The sequence below is a fragment of the Brachyistius frenatus genome, unplaced genomic scaffold, assembly GCF_029030835.1.
Source record: "Brachyistius frenatus isolate BFR_SWC_R1_liver_20210118 unplaced genomic scaffold, ASM2903083v1 Contig_24, whole genome shotgun sequence".
NCBI classification, from domain to species: domain Eukaryota; kingdom Metazoa; phylum Chordata; class Actinopteri; family Embiotocidae; genus Brachyistius; species Brachyistius frenatus.
In genome coordinates, this window is record NW_027210623.1 from 4321084 (window position 1) to 4339985 (window position 18902).

The following is an 18902-nucleotide window of genomic DNA, read 5'->3' on the forward strand; positions in this document are numbered from 1 at the left end:
AGGGGAGCTTGCTCAAGCAGTAAGTCTCCTGTTCTCTTTCCTGTTGCTTCACAGTACCTTAGAGCGAGTCCCTAATCTAGACTGGCACTTTAGCACTGTGGAACAGGGCAGTTATAGGCAGTACTTATAGACCAGTAAAAGTGCTCTTTTACCTGCTGTCTGGTGTGCATGGGCCCCTTCGTCTTGAACCCTCCTTGGGAGCTGCACTCTGAGGCACTGAAGTGGTCGGAGCTCGTGGAGGATCTCTTGGAAAGGGTGTCACAGCCCCCAACAAATGTGTTATCCAATGGGAGCTCCTGAATCACGTGATGCTTCTTCACCGAAACCGGCGTGTCGGCCTTGAGGTGGAAGGCCGACTGAGGCGAGGCGGACTTGTAGTGCCGGGCCAGGTCTGGGCTGCTGGGCTTGAAGGTCGTGGTAGGCGTGGCATTCCAATCAAAGCGTCCAATCCCTTGCTCCTCCAGCTCGGTGGGCAGACTGATGGTTCCGTTGATTGGCTCGTGGGCTGGGTCGTCAGGTTTGTTCCCCTCGATGGTGACAAAGTTGAGCAAGGAGCTTTTGGGGGATTTCCTTTTCTTGCGTTTCTTCTTCTTGTTCTGCTTGTTTTCTGTGTTGGGCGACATCCACTCGGCCCCCTGTTTTTTCCTCTGTGCGGCTTTGAACCTGGAAGCATGGCGGCAGCGCAGCAGCACAGTGACAAAGATGACAATAATCACCACTAAGGCGCCGGTAACGAAGGCTATCATTATAGTTAAATAGTCACCGCTTTGATAAGTTTCACTGCTTTCACCAATGTTGCGGTCAATCGGGGTCTCCATGGTGCGTCGGATGAGATCATAGATGAGTGTTGAGTTGCCCACAGTGTCATTGACGTATAGAAACACCAGCACCAGAGTATGGAGAGATTTGGGATATCCCAGGTCACTGATATTGACCACTAATCGGTGTAAGCCTATGTCAGTCACTGCTGGTTTTTCCTCCAGAGTAATATTCCCAGTGACGGGGTCGATTCTGAACAGACCCTTGTTGTTCCCGCTCACAATCGTGTATTTGAGTTCTGCATTCATCCCTGTATCACCGTCTACAGCAAACACCTCCGCCACCACAGATCCCGGGATAGAGGAGAGGGGGACGAGCTTGAAAGATGTGTTGGAGGGGGGGTAGATGACGATGGGGGTGTTGTCGTTCACATCAATGACATTGATGGTCACCTTGGCGGCTGAGGAACAGGGAGGCCTGCCACTGTCCACAGCCCTAACGTCAAAAGTGTAGGAGCTCTGTTGCTCCCTGTCAAATGACACGTTGGATTTGATCACCCCAGAGTAAGGATCTAGTATAAAGTTCTCATTGTCATTCAGGATAGAAAGAGAGACAGCAGCATTTTCTCCAGCATCTGAATCTGTCACTGTTATCACTCCCACAGTGCTGTATTTCGGAAGATTCTCCGACACAAAGAACTGAAAGTGGTTATGCGTGAACTTGGGATTGTTATCATTTTCATCCAGCACAGTTACAATAACAGCTGCTTGCGTCTGCAGAGGCGGGGTCCCGTTATCTCGTGCCGTTACAGTGAAGAGGAACCTGTCCTGATCCTCCCGGTCAAAAACCCTGGACGCAGTCAGGACCCCTGTTTTGCGGTCGAGATCGAAAAACGATGCGTTTGGTCCCAGCTGATAGACTATCTCTGCGTTTTTCCCGCTGTCCTCATCTGTGGCAGTCAGAGTAGTGAGGAACAGGTCGCGTTTGTTGTTTTCCATAACGGCCAGCTCGATAACTGGCTGAGTAAAAATAGGCGGGTTGTCATTCTCGTCCTCCAGCCTCACTCTCACCAAGGCGGTCTGATTCAAGCTCGGCTTTCCAGAGTCAGACGCTACAATTTTAAAGTTGTATTCCTTCGTCCCCTCGTAGTCGAGCAGTGCAGATGTCTCTAATAGATACTGGTTGTCGTACACTGCTTTGAGATGGAAGGGCACATCCTTCTCTATGAAACAAATGACCTTGCCGTTGATGTCAGTGTCTTTGTCTGACACTGTGATGAGAGCTATCTTGGTATTGATGGGATCCTTCTCCGAGAGGAAAACAGTGCCATTAATGGGACTGATTATGTATCTCAGGTCTATATTCGGTGGATTGTCATTAACATCTGTCACATTTATGGTAACTGTAGCTCTGGCTGGACTTGAGCTGCCATCACTAGCTAAAACAGAGAGCTTGTGAATAGCAGTCTCTTCTCTGTCCAGAGGCCTCTGCACTGTAATTAGGCCAGATGTTGTATTTAATGCAAACAGTCTTTTTGTAGCAGGAGGCACCTGAGTCCCAAATACATAATGTATCTCTGCATTTGCCCCAATGTCTGCATCTGTGGCCTGAAGCTGCACGACAGACGTGCCAATAGGGGAGTTCTCTGGTATGTGCACCTCTATCTGGCTCTCTTTAAACACTGGTTTGTTGTCATTCACATCCGTTACAGTAACTTGGAGAATGGCAGTGCTGGATTTCTGCGGACTGCCACCATCCTCCACTTTAATCTTCATCACATATGTATCCTTCTGCTCTCTGTCCAGATTCTGCTGCACAATGAGCTGAGGCCACTTCTCCCCCTCGGGCGTTTCTACTATGTCTAAGCCGAAGGCACTTTGCCCGTTGATCAGCTCGTATTTGTGGACGCTGTTTGGGCCGGTGTCCGGGTCAGTGGCAGAAGGAATGGCAAAGCGGCTGTTAATGAGCGTGTTCTCCGGGATGGAGATGTTGATCACAGGGGACGGGAACATGGGGGCGTTATCATTTGTGTCTTTGACAATTATTTTGATCTTAATCAGCCTGAAATAATCATTAGGTAGGATGACCACTTCAATTTCAAAGGAGCACTCGCTGTCCTCAAACGAGGGGCCAGGGCACAACTTCTCCCTGTCGATTCGGTTTGATGTTGTGAAGATCTCCCCGGTGCTGCTCAGAACGCGAACCAGTGGGTTATCTCCCGCTTTGGAGACGAGCCGATACACAAGATTAGCACTTGCTCCAGTGGCAGCATTTGTATGGGAAATGTTTAGGTCCTTTGGTATGTTTCCAATGAGGACATTTTCTTGCAACTCCTCTCTGATGGGGTAAATCAGCTCTTGGGCTATTGAAGGGTCTAGCCATATGCAGGCGAGTAGGGTGCCCAACAGGTAATAGTCTTTTAGATCCATGACAGTCTTAATGCGTTTCCAGCCGTCACAACTCAAAGGTTTCTTTCTATGCAGCGTTGCCACAGGCAGTGACTCCTTGCATGTGATGGCAGGAATCTTCCACGAACAAACCTATGAATATATGACAGAGTTTCCCTTCAGTGAACTAACTTCTCAATGCACAGTAATTAGATTTAATTAACAAGCAACCCAACCCTCCCTCCTCACAGTCAGCTGTTTAGTCTAAGTTTTTCTGACATGATTTACTGTTGTATCTACAAATAGGCATTAATCATGGCATTCAAACATTTTTTTTTTTTTTTTTTTTAAATCAACAAATACACTGCAGCAACCATTTAGGCAGCTATTCATGTCTGTTTCTCCCTCTCTAAATCCCCCACATGTTATGGTCACTAAGAATTTCCAGCGCCTCAAAGCCCCATGGCCACAAAACTTCACAACACATTACACAGTCTTATTAATTTTACACTTAAATTGCCAAAATTAAAGAGCTTAAGCTGTGTGTGGGCTCCTAAACGAATGAATGCGCATGAATGAAGCCTACAAAGTAAGCTCAGTCAGATTTGGAATTCTTAGTGGGCAACTGAGACCTATTCTTATCTTACATACCCAAATCCGTTGCAGCGCAGGGGGAGAAAAACTGGAGTGTGTCAGCTCAGTCTTCTCATCCAGTGTGCTACCGTGTGCGAGTTTATTCAGGAAAAGATATCCTTCTCTGTCCAGGAGAGAGAGAGAAAAAAATAATCGCCCCGCAGGAGTAGTCAGACTCTGAAAGAGGTTTTGGGTAAAAGCAGCTGGTCGCACAAACTGGGGAGAATTAGAGGCTGCATATGTCGCAGTTCCTTTTCCCCCGTTTAACTTCAGGAACGGACGGGATCTAATTGTGCGACCTGCGGTGATTGCAGTAATCAGCGTCGCTCTCCAGCAGACACAGGAAGGTGGTCAGTGGTTTGTGGTGTCTTCCATTAGAGCAGGTCCTACAATCAATGCTCATCTCCCGCACACGTCCCGAGAAAACCGGCGGGTTTTTTTTTTTTTCTCCTCTCTCCGCCGGCTACCTGTGAAGGTGAAGGCGCCGACGAGGTGAACGCAGGAGGAGACACTCGTGTCCTGTCATGTTTCAAGTTCACGAAGCTCCATCAATAATCAGACACAAGGTTAAAAAAAAAAAAAAAAAAAAAAAAAAAAAGATCATGAAGACATTAATGGAAAAAACAAGTGTGAAATCTCAGAGTCAATCCCACTTGGAAACGCCAACCTGAACATAAAGGCTGTTCAGTGTGCCACCGATGCGCAGCGTGGATGTGCCGTTTATCCTTGCACTCTCACTCCCAGAGCAGAATATCTTGCACTAACTCTGTGTAAACCCACAGGAGGGGTGGTGAAGTACACCACACCGACGCCCCCCACCCCGCCGACCCTCGTCATTGGACACCGCCCCTCTCTTTCCGTGGCGTCGGCAACCCGAGCGGCAACAGGATTGGCCCGGAGTCACGTCACTTAGCAAACCGGAGGGTTGTCCGTGGTGAGATGCTCCGTGAAGATGCTGCAGGCTGCAGAGAGACGCTTAACCAAAACCCCGAGGCTGGAGGGGGATGATGATGATGATGATGATGATGACGATGATGAAGCTGGCATTGCTGCTGATGATAGCGTAGAAAAAAAGAGTGGATGTCCCCTAGTTTTTACTCTGTGCTTTATTATATAAAAGCAGATAACACTCATTGGCTCTAAAGGGACGCATCTAACACATAAGCCAACCTGTTCGGCTGTTGTCAGGTAGGCTGCAATAATTGGGGTGGACATAAAAAGCGACAAGACGGCAGCACATTAAAAAAAAAAAAAAAAGATGCGCTGTGACGGATATTGACTCGCCAAATATAAACACAGGGATATACAACACAAGCCTTGTGTGAGAGTCACTTATAATTGCACTCTAAACAGAGAATCTGTTGTCTGAGCATGTTTGCACCGGGTGCATATTCTCGCTCTGTCCACCACACTTTGCACCCTGCAGCCAGGCGTCAGCAGTTGTCCGTAAGAAATAACCTTGACAGTTATCCTAGTCATCAAAGCCGCACAGCGGCATGTGCGTAATGGGTGAATTGCACTTCTTTTCTTTCTTTTTTTTAAGTTTACTGCCTCGTGCTCGAGCTGTGATGCTCAGAGGAGGCTGTGATGTGACTTGAGAAGAACCGCAGATGATCTTACTTGACAAGTTTCAGAGCAACAAGAGCAGGCTGAACGGCGCCGAGGAGCCCCAAATGATGTCAGAAGTGACACAAAGGTGACTAGAAAATAACAGATTTAATAGCATGGAAATCAGAGTCAGCTTTACAGATCCAGCCGTCATTTTATTACCTACTGCTATCCAATCATTACTTAATTTCAATGCAGTAGATAACCCTCAATTTGAGCCACGCTCTCTCTCTCTCTCTCTCTCTCTCTCTCTCTCTCTCTCTCTCTCTGCCTGTGCTGCTGCTGAGAAAGGCAAGCTGTTGAGCTCGTGCGCTGAGCAGCCTGTCATGGTGAACACTGCCATCTTGAGGTGGGCCTTCACAAATGCCTTAACCTTCATTTGAGCGTCACATCTTCACAAAACCTTAACCAACCACACATTTCTGAAAGCAAGATTCAGGGTCAGGCTCTCTGAGGGGAGACCACAATGAGGACGACACGATGAGTGAGTCAGTAACAAGCAAATGTAAAAGTGCCAAAAAGCGAGAATGTGCCCCAGTGTCGGGAAGTGATGCGAGGGACACGGGGACCCACACTGTTGAGGTGGGAACTCGACTGCAAATGTCTCCAGAGAGGCTGGCTTATTGCCTGGTCAGCAGTCCATTAGCACAACCAACCTGGTGGCCTGACCTTTCTGCCTGTGGATCCAGCCATCAATGTCCTCAGCTGGGAGAGAGCAGCTAAAGGAGCGATCTGTCACATCAGTTTAAAGTCTGACACCCTGATGTAGAGGAAAAAGTGACAATATAACTGTCTGCGGTGGCGAAACACTTTCTTGCTCTACTGGCCAGCCGGAGTCATTAAGAACCCATCACCTGCTTTCACTTGCTGACTAGGAGAGTGAGTGTCTCGTTTTTTTTTGTTTTTTTTTCTGCAAAACAAGAAATATGCTTAGATTTAGTAGAAATTTCCAACATTGTTGGGTCTCTGAGGTGTGTAATGTATGTGTGAGTAATGTGTGTGTGTGTGTGTGTGTGTGTGTGTGTGTGTGTGTGTGTGTGTGTGTGTGTGTGTGTGTGTGTGTGTGTGTGTGTGTGTGTGTGTGTGTGTGTGTGTGTGCATAAGGATGATTGCACAGTAATTGGTAGTACTGGACAGAAATTATCACATCTGGTGGAGTAATTGTTAAGACAGCGGTATTGATCAGCAACTCTTATCAGAACTCCACACAAGTTTCGTGGACATTTTGTGTCATGGGTCAGTGAAATCGTATTTATTTCGCCTTACAGATGAATTGAGTGTCACATGACCTTGAGTCAGACACCAGAAAGGGCTAAAAATCAGCAACTGCACTGTTCCTCTTTCCAGATTTATCCGCTCTCCCGTTTTTTTTTTTAATCTTATTTAGTCCATTTTGAACTGGCTGCAGCTCATGTGTCTGCCAGTCAGGTTTCTGACAAGTGATGAATAAAGTAGTATGCTAATATATGCTCGAGGTCTTACAATGTACCTCCTATAAACTCACATCGAGGAAAGAGCCTAAGGGAAGTGTCCAAACCTGAGGCCTTATGAGTCCCTGTGTACCAGGTGCAGTCAATCACACGATTCACCTTGGTTTGATTCTCACGCTGACTTATTGACTTGTTCATGCTGTTGAATTTGTCTCATGAATAATACAAGCTACAAATTTGTTTATCTTTCATCTCTATTAAAGTACAAGGTCAAACAGGTAATTTATGTATTTTCTAACTTAAACACAATCTAAGGAGCTGGAGCTGGAAAATGTAAACAGTTGGTGTCACAACTAGTGTGTTGATAGAAAGACATAAGAATCAGGAACCATGACTGAAGGCTGCGTGTGTGTGTGTGTGTGTGTGTGGAAAGTTAAGATGTGTTTATTAATGTAGGACCTTTAATTAATCCAAAAGTTTTATTTTATGTAAACAAATGATTTGCTCTTGCAAACACTAGATGCCTGATGTTTCTATAACAACATTCCTCGTAAGAAAAGTATTTTAACCCTTGTGTTGTCCTTGGGTCAAAATGACCCGCAGCTGTGTTCAACCAAGTTCTATGTTATTTTCACATTTTTGGGGGGATCATTGGTGACAAGGAGGCTGTGAGGGTTTCTTTATAAAATGATGACCAATGATCCCAAGAAATATAAAAATATAGAAATAAAATAGAACTTGGTTGAACACAGCTGCAGGTAATTTTGATCCGAGGACAACAGGAGGGTTAACTATGAGGATAGTCTGAGTGAAAATATTGTTTATAGAGTTTTTGCAAATACATTTTGGTCAGGAGAAGAAGGTATTCCAGAAATTCTATTTGAAATAGTTTTTGTCTCACGATCCATTAGTTAGCCTTTAACATACGTAGGGTCATTTTCTATTACGTACCTCACTAGTGCAAGTGAGAAAAACTGGGCATGGTGAGAAACATGAATCATTTTTAGAGTGTGAGAGCTGTTTGACTTGGAATGCAGCCTTCTTTTTTTTTTTCTGCGTTGTCTGCCTGGTCAGAATAATGCAAAGTAATTTAGCCAAAAGAAGTGTAATTATCCAAGCCAATTTCAATGTCTGAAAGAATTGAACAACATACTGTACAACCTCTGAAAAGAAAACAACTGTCGTGAACACTTATATTTTACTCATTACTTTCCGTCTCAGTTCCTGTAATCAGCTGACTCAGAGAAAAACATCAGAGCAGCTATTATCACATGAGCTGGATCCTGCTGCTTGTGATACCGCACCACCTGCCAGCTAAACAAATGTGCACGTAAAATTGGACTCGTGTAATAATCAAATCCTTTGAGTTGTTTCACTCATGGGCAAAACTCTCCTTCTGTTGTGTTACTTCACATTTTAAAGCTGGATGTATAAAAAGCTTCCTTTCATCACCACTTATAATGATTTGGCAGTGTCTAAATAGAACGTAACCATTTAGTATTTCTATAGCTTAGCTCACTGTTTTTTTTCTGAAGCCCACCGAGGACATCGGTTTAATTTGTTCCTTGTCAATACCACCAAATAGCCCCTGCAAGTGCTGATGAAAATTTAGGCCTTTTCCCTTAAAAACCCTTTTGCCAGTGTAACTTCTCTCAAGAGTGGTAATGACCCAGTGGATAATTGGCATCACACATGCTGCGGACCCTGAATACCTAATTGGAGCCTCTAATTAGGCATCCTCAAGTTAAAAGTTTGGATACTTTCGAGTGAAAATTTGGATATGAAATGTTTATCAGTTTCTTTGAAAGGGATTTCAGTGGAATCAAACCTTTGAATTCCCCCGAGCAACTTGTGCTATATTGCTTAACAAGGTAGTAACAAGGTACTTTGATATGTGCAGGGACAGAGCGTTACAGCTGTGGGCTTGTGAGCTAAAATGTAAACGCTTGCTCAAGGTAATTTTTTTGATTAACCATATGGTAACCCCAAAGACATCCCATGCTTGCTGCTGAGCTTTCCTAATTATTGCAAAATCATTTTAAAGACATTTTCTTCATGCACCCAGCACATCCTTTACCACCTGACAGTTGGCATTTAAGAGGGATAATGCCACTCATGATAATCCTTTGAACATTGATTGACACATTGTTTGATTAAAAAAAGATATGCTGGGTAGCGTTTCGAGATGCCAAAAGTGCAAGATATCCCTTATAAGAAATGCCTCTTCTGTCTACTCTCCGACTGTAATGTGCTCTCTCTCCCTTTGCTTTCTGGCTCTCCTCATTTTTTTCCCCTCTCCCTGCCACATTTGAATCACATATCACTTTCCAGACTCTGCACCGAAAAAGGTCAAACATTCCCTCCCATTCTCTGTTTTTTTACTGATGTGAAAGCCAGAAGCCTGCCTGTAGTGGCTGAAATGGATCCTGGTCAAAGACTGCGGCAGACCGGGGAAAGAAAGTCGAGCAAGTTCCTCTCTGCTCAGTGCGCAGGCTGATTTGACCTTGTGCAGTATGAATGAAGCAGCACCAGGTTAGCAGATACTTGACATGCACTCTAACACCAGTACTTTTTCAGATACAGTCAAGCTGAGTTGCGTATTTTTGACAGGGACATCACATACGCAAAGTTCATCTTTATAACACTTTAGATGGACCTTGAAAATGTACAGTACATCTCAGGTGATTCTGAGGTCTCACATCATTTTGTCAGTTGAATAACAAATACAAGAATCTAAAAGTCAGCTTTGAAGTGTCGGTTTATTTCTGTCCATTAGCTTATTATTTTTAATAACTCACATGCAATTAGATAACTGAAGAGGTTTGCTATCACACATCTTTTCTAGTAACAGGCTCCATCCAAGTGTGAGATATGAAATAGAGCTGGATGTGCAGCTGCAGACTTAGAGCAACCATTAAAAAGGTCTGGATCAACCTCTGAATGTGAGATACTGTGCATTGAACTAATTCATTTATAGTTGTAATTATGACCCTGGCAGTGAAGACATCTCGTGAAGAGGAGAGGAGGTGGAAAGAAAATGCCTGCATACACACTGCGAGTCTAATGTCTCATTCGAAAGGCAGTTTTTGTCATGCATTAGCCAAGCAGCTTCACATTTACTAGTTAAGACGATGCGGCTATTTGGTCACAGAGCTTTCTTTATTGGTTTTGCTCTGCATAAAAATGTAATATAGATTATGGTCTTCCACAATTTTGTGATCATATACCTTCTTTTTTTTTCTTTTTTTTTTTTTACAAAAAGTTGAAGAATGCTTTACAAGATTTTTTTCAATTATGTTATCTCTTTAGATTATTGTGCTACCACCAATCTCTGAGACACCAAATTAAAATTAGAAAAGGCAATGGTTTACTCTTCAATGCTTGGTTTTTCTCTTTATACTGTAAGCTGCTCATGAGAAGTGTTCCTGTTTGGGGGTACATTAGCGCATGTACACAGTACTTCATAGAGGCCTAGTATTACTATGGAATAATGCACATAGATAGATGCATGTAGAACATTTTCATTATTATCCTGGACATCCTGCATCTCAATTGAGGCTTTGTTGTCATCCTAATATTATAGTTTTAAAGCATATGTACCGTAACAATGTGCAAATGCAGGCAACATATAACATACTGTATTTGTCTGTAGGATACCTGTAGAGAACCTTGGTGAATAATACCATTATGTGTAAAAATACTCAGACCACAGGCAAGAAAAAAAACTACAGCCTCTTGAGCAAAATCCCAAGATCACCCTGTAAGTGTGCAGTCATTGTTGTAGCTACACTTTTATGAAAAATACTCCCACTTATCAGTTTTAATCATTGGTCTACAACAGAGGATGACTCATTCCCTCACAATGAGGTGCCATAGATTTGTCCTGTAATTACAAAAAAATGAGCTCTGGTGTTGAGTATGGAAATGGGTGAGAAAACAGAGGAGAAGCAAATGAGAATGAAAAAGTGTCTCTTAAACTTGTCGTGAGCTGCGACCCCGAACTTGAGTTTCCTCATTCTTCTAATACGACGTTCACATGATGGGGAGGTTATTTACAAGCTTTGGTCAAGATCTTTTTAGTGGTAATTAAAAGAGGACATTTTGTGGTTTGTGATAGCTCTGATATATCTGATCGGATGATAAATATGTGTCCGAAAAGATGTCAGACACATTAACCTCATGTCAACTATCAAGGCAATTTAATTAAAAGCTACTTTGTTCAACCCGCTGTGTGGAACTTTTATCTCCCCCTTCTGCCAGTGAGAGTAATTACAAACACACTGTCGACACGTGCTTATGTTACAACCCCTGCGAAATGACTCGTTTTAACGTCAGAATTTTATCCAGCAGTCCAATAACACGTAGAAAGTCTAGAAAAGACGCATTTTATTCCCTATTTAGGTTAGTTGAGGGCTAAACTTGAGTCTAAAGTCAAAGTCTCAGGTGTGCATGCTCTGCTCATAGCTTGCCAAGTATCCAGCTAACTTTTTTTTTTTTTTATGTTTTGTTCTAAAAAGTTCTGAGACCATTGTAGTTCATTTTTAAGAAAAGTTTTTAGCAAGATGTTTTTGTTTTGTTTTGTTCCCAGAAGGTTCCTCTTGAAGGAAGAATAGTTTTCTGAATGTTGCTTTGAGAATGTTCTTCCTTTGTTATCATGCAGCATTGTTTTTATAAAAGAGCATTTTATGATGTGTTACTACCTCAACAACATCCCCAAATCATCTTCTGAATGTTTTTAAACCAAATGTTAGAAACTATATTTGAACTTGTAAAATCCTTACAATGTTTTTTTGAACATAAGAGGAAAATATTTTCTTTAAAACATTTTTAGAACTTGTAGTTTATTTCATGGGAACGTTCCCTGTAAGCTGGATATGCATTAGTTTATTTAAAATCCTGCAGTCCACATATAAATGCATACTTTTCTATCCTATACGACCAACTCCTTCATTTGTACAACCATATTGGAACTGTTTCCATTATGCCAACATGGTAGAACTTCTTATTCTATTCTAGTGTGTTCTATTCTATTCATTTACGTTTGAGGTACTTGAACTTTATATACCCTGGAGTTAGACAAAATATTAGATGTTATCGTCATATTGTATTGTGGTAAAAATCTACATGAGCCGAAATTAAATCATCTTGTTGGATAATTTTATCTAAATTGCAGAAAACTCTGTGCATGCACTAACACATAATTTACTTTTGTTGAAGAAATGAAAGGGTGGCTCTCCAAATAATTTTTTTGCAGGCAACACAAGCTTTTAGCATTCAAATCACTGCCCAAAGAGATAAGGTATTATCAGATGACAACATACAATTTCTGTTTAGCAAATGACACACAGAATAGAAAATGTCCCTCTCCACTATGGCCACATCTCCAGAAGCACAGATTCAGCTGAGAAAATAGTGTCATGTGTTGTTGTCATGCGTTGTGTATGGTGTGATGTCTCTGGTGCAGGGACGGCCAATAATCATGTTTGCATGATGAATACGGCAAACAACACCACATGACCACATGAAAACACCATATGACATCTTCAAGGGCACACCCAGGCTAACTGAAGCCTTCTCATATGTTCATCTATCCACTGTTGGCTCTTTGCCTTCCGATTTGTTGTAGGAAAAAAAGAACGCTTCTCATCTCTATGGTCTCATTCAGCCATGTGGACTGTGTTGACAGGTCATCATTGTAAATGAGAATTGGTTCTCAATTGATTTTACCTGGTTAAATAAAGGTCATATATATGAATAGTAGCCAAATGTAAGAACCCACGGCTGGTGTCAAACACATAGAGTCTACATAAACAGTGTTTGACATCTCTTGCAAAAGCTTGGGAGACAGTTATAGTTTTGCGAGCAACTCTATCATTATGTTGTTTGATTTCTTTTCCTTGAACCTTAGCGTCCAGTCTTTGATGTCTGTTTTCACTTCATCATTTTATCTCATAATTCAGCTCTTTGATGTACTATACATTATACTCATCCATCAACATCAACAACAGGTGAGATGGAAAACCATATGCTTGAGGGCTGGAGGCAAAACTGTTTTCAGTATTCGTGACCCTCTAAGGTCCCTCCCTAACTCTTCAGTGTTTATAAAAGAGAGCACTTAAATATCACAACCACCTATCCATATATTAATTTTCCACCTATATCCACGTCCAAGTCATGGTATCAACAAGCTAAACAAGGAACCTTTCACTGAAAATAATGTTCTATTTTATCCATTAAAGACACCTAAATTCAACCTTTACCTTCAGCCTTTAAGGAGCTGCAGCTGTTGGAGGCCGTCTGGAGGAAGAATCACAGGTGCAGAGTGATGCATTTCACTTTCCTCCTTCACAGATTTTTACTCAACAACCTCGAACAGCCAGACGGCTCAAGACAACAAGACTGCTCTATGGGGAATCACAGGAATGTGTGACTGCAATCGTTTCCTAATGAGTTTCCTCTCCCCCACTAATTGAGGATCGCATTCTCTTACGTCTGTTACAATCTACGGCTTCCACACACCGACATCAGCAAAATCTAACCGCAACTGTTGACTAATGAATTGTGTTCTTCCCATAAAACACTTATAATAAACTCATAAGCAGTGAATTACGCAACCCCTTCTTTCAGTCAGTGTTTTGGTTCTCTGCCAGCCTGCAGTCAGCCAGCAGTGTTTCTCCAACCTACATTTCTTTATGAGGTATGTCTATTTCCAGGCGTGCAATGGTAAACAACCAGAGTAAAAATAAAACAATTGTTCTGATTCAAATTACAACAAAAAAACCGAATATGTCTGGCGTTCCAGTAGCTTTTTAAATCCCATCGCTAACTCTGTGACATCTCTGTAGAATTCGGAATGATTCATTTCTTTCTTGATTACTCTCTTATTGGGGCTCTTGCACAGCAGGAGGAATCAAGACACGTGTTGAGGAGGACAACTTGAAAAAGAAGAGCACCTTCAAATACGAAAAAAAAAATCTCAAATCAACTTCAGTTATCAGGAAAAAATGAGGTTGGAATTTTTCTCTCTGCGCCTTGGACTTTGTACGTTTTATGAACTTGAAGGGTTATAGCTTTTTGATGTCACCTGTGTTTGAAAGATCTTCAAAACTCTTTCATCTGCAGATTTATGAACTTCACATGAAATCTCTATTAGAACAGGGTCCAAGCAGCATCTTGTGGGAATTGAATCTTAGTTTCCATCAGCCAGAGGGTAGGCTGCTGCATTGAAACTGAAAAGTTTTGTTTTGTTTGTTTTGTTTGATGCCAAAGTTTCTTTTTACATTATGTTTTTTTTTTTTTTTTGGTCAGATGATCAGAGCTAGAAAGAGTCCAGCTAGTGCTACACAGCATGTTTACTGCATGCTTTGCAACCTCCTCTCAACACTACTCCTCGAATGCCTCTTCACAAGTGGCTCACCCTCTGGTCTTTGAAACATTTTAGACACATACCATACACTTATTGAGCACTTTGTTAGAAACACCTAAACAGTCTAATAAATGGAATACAACAGTTCTGCCATCACATCCATCATTACAAAGTGCACAATGTTCAGTTTTTGGTCATTCTGTCAGAAAGGTGTAATCTTTTTCTGGACTCTCTCACATTGAGAGGTGTTTTGGTTGTTTTTGGTCCTTTCAATACATATATGACGAGGCAACATCAACAACACCTCTCTCCTTCATAACATAACATAACTTGAAACCTCTGTAATGGTGTCAACAAAAGTTGAACATTGTGAGCACAATAAAACCAGAAAAGGTATTTTTCTCTTCTCTTTTACTTTGAAATAAAATGCACATGTGATATTTCCATGTAATTGTGCTCAAGGGAATCAATATGTTCCATTTCAGTTGTCCCACAAAGATAAAGGGGAGTGTTTTCAAGCTGAGTATAGATGAGTGTTGCATTTTGTATAATAATGCTACTCTAACATTGTAACGAAATCTTGCTCCAGAAAAATGTTCACTGTCAATTAGAAGTGATGAAGTGAAGCGGAGGTGTAGGAAAGAGTCGGTGGGTGTGCCCTTTTTTTTCCCCTGCAGTTGTTGCACTCAGACTGAATAAATGTGTCTCAGAGGATGTTTGTTTCCTTCCCACTCCTTTAAAGATGCTTTACATAATTGTATTGTTAATTACTGTGTTCTGTAAGTTTAAACAGTATGGAGTCCCAGTTTGATAGAGTTGTGGGAACACGCTAAGTTAGGATTTGTGGTGAATTCTGACAAGTTTTGCACTGTTGAACAAGACTTAGACCGTATAGTCACGCTAGCAGCTCTGTGCGGCCTGTTCTTAGGTAAAGCGGTGCTTCGGGCTAAATCGTTAGCGTGCTAAAATGGTCAAAGGAGTCGTGTCAACATGGGGATATGTAGCACGCATAAAGCCGACCATGTTCACCAGTTTAGCATGTAAGCTTGCCATCCTTTGCACTATAAATGAAGCTAACGTGGATGTGAATGTCATTGCTGGTGCTGTAGAAACGGGGAACCATGAATGGCGATAAATAAGTACGAATTTTCACCTGCTGATGGTGTTAGATGAAAAGTAAAGGAATTACCAAAGTCATACCCTGGAGACCATGAACGCATCCAATAGTTGTCAAAATATCCATCAAGCAGCGGACCAACATACCCACTGACTGATTGACTACTAATGGCTACTGCCTGGCGTACCCAGACCAAAATTCCCTGCGGGAATATAAGGGTCTGGGTACACTACGTAGGGAATCATTTGCGGTCATTCCGTCCTACTGGGCGTAGACCTCGGGTTCATTTTAACCAATCAGCATTTGAAACTGGCCGATAATTGGCCACTGCTGCAACTACCTAGGGCCCGTGTCCACCGTAGCGTTTTTTTCCTGAGCACACCGTGTTGTTCTTATTTTTTTTTAATGAACACAAGCAGGTTAGGTTAGGTTAGGTTAGGTATTCACCACAATTAACAATTAACAGCATAATGAAGAGCGCTTCATTATGCTGTTAATTCGACTGTTTATTCTGCGCTGAACGTTTGGCTTTTTTTTTCAGGTCACCAAGAGTTGAAAAATGTTCAACTTTGGTTAAAGCACTGCGCTTGTCATTGTCATTTTTAATCCAGCCTTCCAATTACAGTGAAGGATGGATGGGACAAACGCGCTTAATCCAACACTGGACATTTCATTGGTCCGGCCTTCAGAGTAGCTGAGCTAACGCTAATATGAGCAGCGTATCCAGACTATAACCATAGTGGTAAACTGAAGCTGTGAGCATAAGTCTGGTTACATTGACAGCGCCATCCCAAGTTAAAAACATGACCTGTATAAATAATGACATTATATTAGGCAAGTAATCGTCATCTAAGTGATCTGGAACACAAGTGACAGCAGTTCTGTAACAAACAACAGTTACTTTATAGTATTCCACCGCTTGACTTTACTCGCCTCAGCACAACTGCACAGACATTGCTGTGGAACACTGGTTCAACATTAGCTGCTTCAATTGACCTGTTTATCTCCAATCTGGTGGATTCATTAAACAGGAGATACTGATGCAAGCAGCAATCGCAGGGGCCATGAAGAAGCCCATCAAGCAGAGTGCACTGCAAACAGGTGCAATGAAGACCTGTCTACCTGTCTATCTGATCATGATTGGAGCCATGCAGCACTGATACCGTTCACTTCCTGTTTGTGTCTTTGCTGCCAGCTATGTCACAGCTAAATGATTCACAGTAAATGACAAGAGTAATTCTGACAGAGCTGCTGAAACTATTCACTTACCTCGATAAGGAAATGGTTACTGTGGCCTTTTCAGCTGTCTTGTGTTGTGCCTCTGATAGTCTATTATTTTAAATAATGCATGCATTATCCATTCAGATAGCCTTCTAGTAAAAGTTCCTGATCCTTATCTATGAGTTTATGACTCTGACAATGTGATTGTACTCCCTAAGCCCTGTGCTCCATATATCACACCTCAAGCTCCAATATATGTGGGAACGGAATGCTGTGATGTGCCTGGTAAGAAATAGTGGATAATTGGTGGATATAATTTACATTTTTGTCAGTCCCATTTACCCGAATCATATCCAGTCATATCCTACTTAAGATTTGAAGGCAGATATAATGACGGAAGACATTCCCAAGGAGCGCCTCATGAAATACGTTGTTCCAGATACGCTTTATTTTCAGGGCAGTAGTTTTGAAACCGATACAACTGTGCAACAGTGGAAAGAGAGTATAGGCCACCCTCCAGTGGAGAATGCAGAATAAGAGTTCAATAGATGTGCTTTAATTGTGGTGACATGTTGGTGCTCAGCCAGAGGTAGGAAGTACATAAGTTAGTGTGAACCTGACACACAGCAGTGCCCTCTACCACTGCCATCAGCTCATACCTTATTTGTAGCTTACTAAGAGTTCCTCCTCAATACTTCTGTACAAATGGAATGAAAGCACCAAATGTGGAATTTAAAGTGCATTTGATGTCCTTAATATACTCCAGATGTGGACTACAGGCAGGAGAAGTAACCAAATTGCAGTAGCTAAAACTTAACAATTTGATAGGGGTGCAAGTAACAATTATTTAATTATCGATTTTCTAAATTGTTTATAAAATAGAAGCGAATAGTAAAACACTCCCATAATGACATCCCAAAGCCCAATGTGGTTTCCTCGAATCCCTTTTTTTTTTCCATTCCAAAACCCCAAAAGACATTTTAAGCTCTATCTGACACCCGGCGCAAAGCAGCAGCAACACAATACAAGTTTCTTTCCTTCTGTCAGGATGACGCAGTTGTCATTTTCCCGGCCAGTGCCCATGGTCTTTGAATAGCAAATGTACCTACGTCCATCTGAGCGTCCATGGGTGTGTTGGTCTTCAAATGAGGCGGGGTCAGGTGCTTTGTTAGGGCACTGTTACCTTAAGGCAGCAGAAACCGACTTTGCTACTAACCAACAAAAAGAACAGATCCATGAAAACATTTTCTTTCCTTAGCTGCTATTTTGTAAATCCACCATTATAAGAACAGAACCGAAAGAGCTTTTTAGATGAGGCGAAACGTCATCAAGAAACCAGAAGAAGTCCGGTTGCCTTTGGATAAACTTAGATTATAAGAGCTATCCTCCAAGGTTAAAGGAAATGGGAGATGATTCAATGAAAATCAGCAAAACTTCACATCTGAGAAGTTGAAACCAGAACATGTTTGGCATTTTTCACAATTATCAATTGCGTATTAAAAATATTCAGATCAGTGTTATAGTCATTTACTAATTAATTAATGGGATAATCATTTCACATCAAGAGAATGTAAGAAAATCATGTCTAGGCATGCATCACATAGTGTTCCCCAAGTGTTTGTTGCCTTTAACACAATCCCTGATCAAAGTCCTGCGATAAATAATATGTTTGTGAGACTGATGATGTTCATTTTTGTGTGCATGAGTTAAGTGTTGCTTCAACTCTGGTCATTTCTTAGATTGTTTCTTGTATTAGACTGTATTGTAATGAACTTCCAGAGGATGCGTAGGTAATCAGGTTTTTAATGCCTTCTGGAATCATTTCCATCTGGACTTTATGTGTTTTTGCTCTATCCAATTATAACGTAATCACCAAGGACATGTTAATGACAGTTGCTATACAACATAAAGAGGTCAGAGAAATAACCCTGATTGCCAACAATATTGAGGAGCCAAACATCCCTCTGATTCCTCCTCTCATGTCCCTGCACATCAGGTTTAAGGTGCAGAGATAAAGAAATCAGCCCTGTTAGATTTGGGTTTATTTGTACAAATAGTTTATTTTATTTCATTGGTTTTAAAATATACAGGAAAAACAGTTTCTCACCACTGTAACTCAGCATGATCGACCATATCCAGTAGCCCAAGAGTCATGGCACTTTTTGTGGGTTCATAATAATTGTCAAATTTTATATTTAGGACATCACTCATCCTATTTATAAAACCTATGAAAACACCAGACAGTGCCTTCCACCACTGGGTTTGAATTGTTTGTATTGTTCATTTAAATTGTTACTTTACATTAGTGTTAAGGGACCAATTTGTCAATTTTCAACCATATCTGTCTTTTTACCTTAAGGATATAGTGGGACAAACAATTG

At 41.7% G+C, this 18902-nt stretch overlaps 1 protein-coding gene across 8 annotated transcripts in view; it reads right to left on the reverse strand.

Moving 5' to 3' along the window:
* The window catches only part of LOC138620528 (protocadherin-9), a 198051-nt gene extending 193507 nt beyond the window's left edge, over positions 1-4544 (reverse strand). For all 8 annotated transcript variants that reach the window (XM_069697808.1, XM_069697807.1, XM_069697806.1 and 5 more), the window contains exons 1-2: positions 3798-4544; positions 153-3299 (exon numbers count right to left, since the gene is read on the reverse strand). In XM_069697808.1, coding sequence (XP_069553909.1) covers positions 153-3188 — 3036 coding nt within the window. In that variant the 5' untranslated portion in view covers positions 3189-3299; positions 3798-4544. The remainder of the gene's footprint in view (positions 1-152; positions 3300-3797) is intronic.
* Between the last annotated feature and the right edge of the window lie 14358 nt (positions 4545-18902).